At 38.3% G+C, this 9,665-nt stretch overlaps 1 protein-coding gene across 3 annotated transcripts in view; it reads left to right on the top strand.

The window, feature by feature from the left end:
- The window catches only part of DMP1 (dentin matrix acidic phosphoprotein 1), a 12,120-nt gene extending 3,994 nt beyond the window's left edge, over positions 1 to 8,126 (top strand). Inside the window, exons 2-6 of one of the 3 annotated variants that reach the window (XM_011356317.1) lie at positions 1,032 to 1,106; positions 1,651 to 1,698; positions 3,882 to 3,914; positions 4,092 to 4,139; positions 6,028 to 8,126. In XM_011356317.1, coding sequence (XP_011354619.1) covers positions 1,053 to 1,106; positions 1,651 to 1,698; positions 3,882 to 3,914; positions 4,092 to 4,139; positions 6,028 to 7,410 — 1,566 coding nt within the window. In that variant the 5' untranslated portion in view covers positions 1,032 to 1,052 and the 3' untranslated portion in view covers positions 7,411 to 8,126. Of the gene's footprint in view, positions 1 to 1,031; positions 1,111 to 1,650; positions 1,699 to 3,881; positions 3,915 to 4,091; positions 4,140 to 6,027 lie in introns of those variants that run through there. The other 2 variants (XM_011356316.1, XM_011356318.1) reach the window with 2 other exon arrangements.
- The last annotated feature ends 1,539 nt before the right edge of the window (positions 8,127 to 9,665 follow it).

Here is a 9,665-nt window from a genome sequence, read left to right as displayed (position 1 = left end):
CACATGATTCACAAGTGCTTCCCAAACCTCTAATCTTCCTGAGAACCTTCAGTACTGTGAATGACACTTAAAAGAATTTAGCATAACCATGTGTTATGTATGACTAAATGTAGCACAGTAGATATTAAGAGCTTTCTGGAGCTGTAATATGAAAGCTGCCATCGTGCATCTCTTACAGATCAAGGAAAAAAAAAAGCAAAACCAATCTATTTTATCTAGACATTATTATGAGGTTATATACTGTGTGTGTGTGTGTGTGTGTGTGTGTGTGTGTGTGTGTGTGTGTGTGTACAAATGCCCACCGCCTATCATTGGTATCAATACATTTAGTTTTTGGGGGGAATATATTAGCCAGGTTGCTCTGCCACACTAAGCTACATAATTATCATGAAAGTGAAAGATTAGAAATTTCTCTATTCCTTTTTCTCTACTTTTTCCTCCATTTATCATATTTTATGGGTTGGTGAAGAAGTGTTTCTCGAGCTCTTCATTGAAAAATTTTCAATTTATTTCTTAGGTGTGAGGTATTTTAAAAGCAGCTTTATTGAGATACGATTCACGTTTATACTTTACCTATTTCACAGTTCATTGTTTTTAACATATTCACAGAGTTGTGCATCCTTTATCAAAATAATTTTAGAACATTTTCATCACCTCTAAAATTCACTCCCTAGCTGTCACCCCCAACTTCCCATCTTCTCCAGCCTTGAGCAAACACTTATCTACTCTGTTTCTATGGATTTGTTTATTTCTAACATTTCATGTGAGTGGAATTATACAATATGTGGTCTTTTGTGTTCATCTTCAGTATAATGTTTTTAAGTTTCCTTTACTTTGCAGCATATATTAGTACTTCATTTCTTTTCATGGATGACTAATATTCCATTGTATAGACATAATATATTTTATTTATCCATTTGTCAGTTGATGGATATTTGGATGAGTTGTTTTTTAATTAGGGAGGAACTGTTAAAAAATTGAAGCTCCTATACCTTTTTAGTATGGAGAAAAACATCTGTCCTTCATCACAGGTAGAGGTGTCACACCCAGCTATGAAGACCAGCATCCTGCTTATGCTTCTTTGGGGATTGTCCTGTGCTCTTCCAGTAAGTATCGTGATAGAAATACATGAAAACATTCTTTTATACCTAAAACTTTACAATTTTCATTGGCTATGAGCCAAGGTGGCTAGATATGTTTCAGTCAGAAAAAATATAATAGTTTCTTAATAAACTGTGTTCTTTAAAATATCATCTGAGTTATTCCTTATTCTGTTCAGTTGCCATTCATACAGCTATGATTCTCATTTTTCTTCCTCACAAGCAGTGGTTCTCAAAGTGTCATCCCTAGACCAGCAGCATCAATGTCAACTAGGACTTTGTTAGAAGTCCTAGTTGACATTGATGCTGCTCAGACCCACTGAACCAGACTCTCTAGGGATGGGGCTCAAGATCCATGTTTTGACAGGTCTCAGACCCACTGAACCAGACTCTCTAGGGATGGGGCTCAAGATCCATGTTTTGACAGGTCTCCAGGTGATTCTGATGCTTGCTAAAATTCAACTACTACTGCTCCTAAGAAAGTAGTGTATTAATAGCTGCAGCCTTGGAAATTTCTCTGTGGGCTGACCATATGTACTAAATTTTCTAGGTAGCCAGGTATCAAAACACTGAATCCAAGAGCTCTGAAGAATGGAAGGTGAGTAGAAATAAGATTTTTTGAAATATTTTAATTTTAATATATTATTAATATAACCAAATTAGCTCCATTGCAAATGTTGAAACTGCTAATGATTTAATGAACACATTAATAACCTATAACATAAGTAGTAAGAGCTATAATTTCTAGTTCATATTAAAAAAAAACTTAGTTCATATAATGCTTCACCTCCAAGTTAATACATAATTTGATGAGGAAGCATTTTCTCTTTTAGCTTTATTTTCATAATGGATGTGTATAGTAGCACAAGGGGTTGGGTGACAATGAACCAAGACTGCCCTCGGAGGATTAGGACTATAAATATGTTTACCAGATGTCTGGTTAGGCAGGAGGTCAAGTCGTAGAAGGTGAGAAAAGAATGAAAAATGAGAGGGTACTAGAGTCTTTGCTATGAAAGCTAATGTTAATTGACTATTGACTCTGAATAATCCAATGATTATTAGCTCTCAATAACTCAAGAATCATTGCCAGGCATGGTTTTATGTGGTTTACATGTATTAACTTTCTCAATCTTCGCAACGCCCCAGTGAATTAGGTGTTACATTTTATTCTCATTTTACAAATGGGAACCCTGAAGACAGTGAGTGAAACCTACCCTGTCTGCGTTATATGGTTAATAATTGTTAGTGTCAGACTTTGAACCCAGGTCACTCTGGCTTCAGAATCCACATTCTTTACCAGGGGGTTTCATCCTTCTCAGGAAGGGACCTGAGCTAGGAAGTCAGTGGGTTCTCAAGAGTGGAACTACAAGTAAGGGTTAAAATCTTATGTTAAGTCAGTGTTTTTGTTCATTACTTTATTTCCTACGGGCTTTTGCATATGATACAACTTGGACACAATGCTTTAGTGATGGGAAGATAATGACAGAGGCTTGAGATAGGGTTCTGCCCCGCCTGAGGCTGGAAAAGACATTGCATGAACTTGCATCAGAGATGTCATAAGGCTTGTTAATTTAAAATTAGCCACTGTAGATCCTTTGTCTCATTCAACCAGAGACTCTAGGAGTACCACAAATGTTCTATGTTCTCAAGTCCAGTGTTGGCATGAGAAAAATACCAATGTCTTGCTCCCGACTGACTACCCCTTAATTCCAAGTGATAACTGACTGGAGTAGTCTGCCATTGTGCCTGCCTGTAGCCTCACAGGGCAAAGATTTAAAATGATTACAGCTTCTTCCTCTGAGGAAATAACTCCAACCTTGCATTGCTGAGAGGCTTGTTGAAAACTTGTTGATAGCAGCGTCACCCTGCTCTACTTTGCACCTTGGGTCTTTACACCCATCTCTCAGCAACTTCAAGCCACGGGGACTTGGAAATTTTACTTTGCTCACGGGGAAGGAGGAGAGTAGAGGGAGAAAGGGAACCAGAGTCTCAAGCAGTGAGTTCTTGTAAGATTAAAGAAAGTGAAATAAATTAGAACTCTGACTAAGTTTCAGATTTAGCATTTCTTTTTATTCAGGTGACCTTATGTGACTCAAAGAAGGTTTAATGGCTTTCTCCATTCAGTTTTGTCTACTGTTGAATTTTATAAAGTGGATGTTTTCAAAATGGATCTTTTTTTTAGTTTATATCATATTGAATAGTTCTCAAGATGCTTCCATAGGCATTAGCCGATTTCATCCTCATAGCAGGCCTGTGGAATAAGCACGGTGGTTGCCAATATTCTTAATTTATAAGAAAGTGATATCAGGCAGGTGAAGTGAACTGTTCAAACTCACAGAGTCACAATCATTGCAGTCACCTGAGAGTTAGGGCTTTCCTGGAACACATGAATATCACTGCTAACAACAAGATGGTTATTTTTCAGGGTTAAAACCAATACCAATGAGCTAATTGAGACTTAAATCTGGGTTCTGAGTTCCCATTTTCCCTCTGTTATGTTTTCTCTGGGTTGTATGAACAACCAGTTTCAAAGAAAGCATATTTTTCTTTAAGTATAAGAAATACAAAAATCTTCTAGGTTTTCCATACCACAAGATTTTTTTCAGGCCATTAGTCATCTCACATTCATTTTTTAGCCATTTCATCATAAATGTTATTACTCTTGTAAATATGAAATATATATCAAGAAACTTAAAAAATCCCCTAAAATTTTTCTAAATTTTGTGATGACGCGGTTCCTGTGCAGGAATAACTCGTTTTTTTTTCCTTCATTTTTTATAGGGTCGTTTGGCTCAGACACAAACACCTCCTTTGGTAATGATCTCATTTATTTTTTGTCATAAACATCTCATAAAGTAACTTTAACTCTCATCTCATCACCTTAGGCCATTTAGAAAGTAGTAAATCCAAACCACGAGCAATTGATGTGTATCATATTTTTTTCCTTTCCTTGGGAATTACTAAATAACACACTTTTTTTTTTCCTTTTAGGAGAGCAGTGAGTCATCAGAAGAAAGTAAAGTTAGCTCAGAGGAACAGGTAATTAAACAGTCCTTTTTAAACTTTTCAGGTTATTTAGAAATTGAAGGAAATGATGCTAGACTAAATTACCTGGCAACTGTTCTAAATATAATATTTTCTAACCATTGCTTATGCTGACTAAATAGTCCCATAAAATAAGGGAGAAATGAGTGGGAGAATTCAGATGTGGACATATTTATCACTGGGGCCAGATTATAGACACTGTGGCCCTAAATGTCACCCTAGTTAAAAAGAATACACACACACACACACACACACACACACACACACACACACACTCACGGTTATAGACTGTTAGACAAGTAACGGCTCATTCATTAATCTAAAATGTTGCTTTTACAATTAGAGCAGTTCACATCAGACAGAGAAAAGAGTTCTGGATAAGACAACATGAAGTGCCTGCTGGGCCTGGAAACCTCCTCCATGTCCAAGGATCCTGTTGGAGGGGAGAATAGGAGACCCCTGAGGAACCTTCAGTGAAATAGTCTCATCCTTGGCTCTGGGAGGGAGAAGAGCTGACTTAGCTTACATCCCTTTAATAAAAATTTTTTTTCTTTCTGCTTCTCCTCCCTCTCCCATTTCCCTTCCCCTCACCCTTCTCCTTCTTCTTCTCCTTCTCTTTCTTCTCCTTCTTCTGCTTTCTCTTCATTTCTCTAACACTAAATGTCATTACTTTCTTAGCTGTCCTATCATTTGACCAAACTAAACCCTGTGGGGCTCCAGAGGTTCCAGGAACCAGGTTTTTCTCCAAAGCTTTGATCCATGTTGCATTCTATACTCAACCACAGTTAGAAGATGAGTTATTTAGCTTTTTACCACTATTTACTAAAGGTCTGTTAGAGGAACAGTCTAGAAATTTATCAGCATAGAACTGGAGAAAGGCTCTTTTCTGGGGATGCTACAGCTTATTACCTCAGTGATCTCTGAGTTCAAATAAGGGAAACAGTCTGCCTGAGAAGGATGGCGTACGTGCCTACTGACATATGGAAAGCTAAACAGGTGCTCGGTTTCAGCCTACCAGTGTAAACTCTAGAGATGGAAAGAGATCTCATTATCCCATAATCCCAATTGGAAACTCAGACTATGATCAGTAGGAATACGTGGAAAAAGAAAAAAAAATGGTGAGAATACTGTTTTAGAGTATGAGAAAGAGAGTAGATTTTTCAGAACACGACAATGCCTCACTGTCCTTTATCTGTGTAGAGCATCCCATTGTTTTACTTATAGGGATAATCTGTCTGAGCTCACACTTAGAACTTGGTGGTCACACTAGTTGCAGTCTTTTAGCTGAGCCTTCTACGGACAACTCTCTACCTGGGAAAATGAGGTGTAAACACAGTTTAGGTGAGATATAGACCTTACTACAATATTTTACTTTCTTTTTAGCTAAAGATTTTATACTCTTCCCTAATAACTTTTTTTTTTATCCCAAGTTGAATAGAAAAAAATGTGTGGGTCATTTTAAAATCACCCAATATTTTTAAAAACTCTGTTTTAAACCAAGCAATTTGATGAGTGAGCATTATAGTTCAACTCTTTAGTTTACAAAAAAAAGAAAAAAGAAAAAAATTCTGAGAGTTTTCTTGAAGGAATCATATTTACCATATGATTTGAGTTTCATCAATGTGATTTTAACAAAACTTTTTGAGAAATTTTTGCAGCATGAGTGAATAGTACTAATATAAAATGGAATGACTTGGAGTTTCAACTCCTCTTCCTTCCCTTTTAACCTCAGGGAAGAGATGTTATTCAGCAGTAAAATTGACCATGGGTTATGTGAGGGACATAGGAAGAAGAAAGGAGAAAGAACCTTGATGGATACTAGATAACACCCTCTGTATCACCTCCTGAAGTACTGACTATATCTGTTAACCCCAAACTCCAGGCAGATGAAGACTCCAGTGACAGCACTGAATCAGAGGAGGGCCTGGGCTTCGATGACCATCAGTATGCTCATAGACCAGCTGATGACATCTCTAGGAATGGAGGAAAAGAAGGAGATGATAAAGATGATGATGAAGATGACAGTGGAGATGACACTTTGGGTGATGATGACAATGGCCCAGGACCTGAAGAGAGTCAAGGAGGAAACTCCCAACTCAGAAGTGATGAGGACTCAGCTGACACTACACAATCCAGGGAAGATAGTGCCTCTCAAGGGGAAGACAGTGCCCAAGATGCCGCCAGTGAGAGCAGGGACCTTGACAATGAGGACGACGTGAACAGTAGGCCTGAGGGAGATGACCCCATTCAAGAGAGCGAGAGTGAGGAGCACTGGATGGGAGGCGGCAGTGATGGGGATAGTAGCCATGGGGATGGCTCTGAGTTTGATGATGAAGGAATGCAGAGCGATGATCCAGACACCATCAAGAGTGAGAGAAGCCACTCCAGAGTGAACAGTGCCAGTGTCAAATCAAAAGAATCAAAAGAGAACAGTGATGAGCAAGCAAGCCCTCAGAATTCAGGTGAGAGGCAATCAGTGGAGTATCCTGGCAGAAAATTTTTCAAAAACTCCCGCATTTCTGTGGAAGATGACACAGGTGACCTTGACAATAGCAACACAATGGAAGAAGTCAAGAGTGACTCCAGAGAAAATACTAACTCCAAAGAAGTTGGTCTCAGCCAATCCAGAGAAAACAGCAAGAGTGAATCTCAAGAAGATAATGAGGAGATTCAGTCCCAGAAAGACAGTCAAAATGTACAGGATCCCAGCAGTGAGTCTAGCCAAGAGCTTGACTTACCATCTCAAGAAACCAGTAGTGAATCTCAGGAAGAGGTAGTAAGTAAGTCCAGGGGTGATAATCCAGATGATACCTCAAGTCACTCACAAGAAGGTCAGGAAGATAGCGACTCCAGTGAGGAGGGCAGCTTGAGTAAACCCTCCAGTTCAGAAAGCAAATCCCAAGAGGAACAAGCAGACAGTGAATCCAATGAGAGCCTCAAATACTCAGAGGAAAGCCCAGAGTCCACTGAGGAGGAGAACAGTTCTAGCCAGGAAGGCCTTCAGTCTCACAGTGCCTCTGCAGAGAGCCAGAGTGAGGAAAGCCAGTCTGAGCAGGACACCCAGTCTGAGGAAGATGATAGTAGTGATTCTCAGGACAGCAGCAAATCACAAGAAGATAGCAACTCTACTGAGAGTAAGTCAAGCAGTGAGGAAGATGGCCAGTCAAAAAACACTGAGATAGAAAGCAGAAAATTAACAGTTGATGCTTATCACAACAAACCCATTGGGGATCAAGATGACAATGACTGCCAAGATGGCTATTAGCATCAGCTTTCCTAAGATGGGGCCCTCATGTAAAGAAGTCTTGGGGGTTGGAGAGTATGGAAATAATTATAACTATAATTTATTAATTTTTTTATCAGGAGAATAACTGGAGGGCCATTTCTTTTCTGAAAGGAAATGCTAGACATTATACTTGTTTCTAAGGTGTCACCAACCACAGAGGTTTAAATAACGTGGAATGACACCAGAACACACTCAGTGAGACTGGAAGCGAGGAAAGATGTGCATTACAGCTTCAAAAATGACATAGTTCCTATGCACAAATCTAACAAATAGTTATTGAGGTTCTATTATGTACCAGGCACTGTGGTAGGTGCTGGGGATATAAAGAAGCTTAAGACTTATTTCTTGCTCCTGAGGAGCTTACAGAGAGATAAATAAAGCTAAAAAGGTAAAGAGGAATACACACGAGGGAAATGAGAATCATTACAATCCCACGTGGAGAGTTCTATAATAAAGGTATGAGCAAAATACATGAGAGCATAGAAGAGGTTAACCAACGTTGGCTTGGAGAATCAGGAAAGGGAGGGCTTCACAGCAGAGCGTTGCATAGGATTTCTCCATCGAAGACAAGAGAATTCTATTTATTCTTGGAATAAGCATTAGTAAATCCTATATTATTCAATATTTAGTTTGTGGGAGCACTTTCAAGTTCTGAACCAGTGAGATGTTTTAGATAAACAAAAAATTTTTTTTCAACTAATTTATCATTTTTGACTTTTTTTGTGGAACTCCCATGAACATCACCTCATTGACTACGGGCAATGATGTGAAGGATTGGAACAAGAAAGTGGGAGAAAGAAATTCCTCTTTGAATAGATAACTTTTAGCTATTTTTTTCTAAAATTAATCTATGTGCAATGCTAGAAAAACTGTCCTCTGAGTTCTTTACATATGTTGCACATAACAAAATTGTGTATATTGAATTCAATTGATTTTTGCCAAATGTCCTTTGAAATGTTACCTCAACATAAAATACTTGTTTTGTAATAAAGATAATAATACCCAGAAGTATGTGCTTATTTTTTATGGTGATTAATTATTAAAATACATTTATATTAAACAACTCTTCCTTTAAACCATCACAAAATAGTTTATTAGCTTTCTCTCATTAAAATAAAAAATCTTCTTAAATTATTTTCTGAAAATTTCATTTTATAATTCAGTTAGCATTTTCAAAAAATTACATATTGCTTCTGATAATTCACCGAATATACTTTTATAGGTAAGAAAAAAGGGAAGCAAATTCTCACTTCTTTTATGAGGCCACACCAAAAGGTCATGGTGTTTGAATTTAACATTAGTTCTTGCTTTTCTCTTAACTTGTCATTTGTGTAAATTCTGGGAACTATAGGGAAAAACATTCCTTATATTTTATTTCTTTGGAGGACTCTACTTCGCTTCAGGACTTCTCCTTTTCAAGTGTGCTTTCACCCATACTTCCACTTAGAGTGCATAAGAATTCCTCTACAAATTTATTAAAGAATCAAGAAGAAGACTGTCTAAACTTGAGTCTGACCCTTCTCACCCTTCACATAGCTTTGTTCCCTTACAATTTCAAAGCAATAGTCACTTGGGGAGAAAAAATGGGATATATATGTTTTTTTCCTCTCTTCCTAATCCTCCACCTCGAGATTTTAATTCAGTAGATCTGGAGTGAACCCAGAGTTCTGTATTTTTAAGTTGATCCTGGGAGATTCTGATGTAGCCCATTCACATACCTACATTTGGGTATTCTGGCTCTATGGATTATCTGGCTCTACTGAGCAACAGGTTCCTGCCAACCCACAGTCTTTTCTGAGGAGAACTGCCTCATGCTCAGATCTTCTGTGTGCCTGAGACATAGGTGAACAGGTTCTAACCACTGCCTCACCCAGATGATTGTATAGGATGAGCACCTGACCCTAGGGAAGCTGGCCTATGGGCTGGCCAGCAGTATCAGAGGAGGCATGTTGCAAAAACTCTGCTTGAACATGAGTGACAGTAGCTTGAGGTTGAATCTTATTTTCTCTCTCTGGAAATTTGTATATTTAGAGAGAGAGAATTCAGAAAGTGGTCTAAGCAAGAACAGATGTGAAAACACAGAAAGGTAGAATAGAGAGAGAGCTTAAGTCCATTCGTGGTGGAACACAACACAGAAAAATATCAGGGCAAATCACAGTCTTCATGCTCTCATGCTTGGTTCTTGACTCTCCCTTGCCCCAAACTTTTCTGGGTTATTGTGACAGCCCTTCCTC

Source organism: Pteropus vampyrus, unplaced genomic scaffold (assembly GCF_000151845.1).
Source record: "Pteropus vampyrus isolate Shadow unplaced genomic scaffold, Pvam_2.0 Scaffold25, whole genome shotgun sequence".
NCBI classification, from domain to species: domain Eukaryota; kingdom Metazoa; phylum Chordata; class Mammalia; order Chiroptera; family Pteropodidae; genus Pteropus; species Pteropus vampyrus.
The sequence above is the reverse complement of the archived record's forward strand: the minus strand, read 5'-3'. Positions and strand labels throughout refer to the sequence as shown.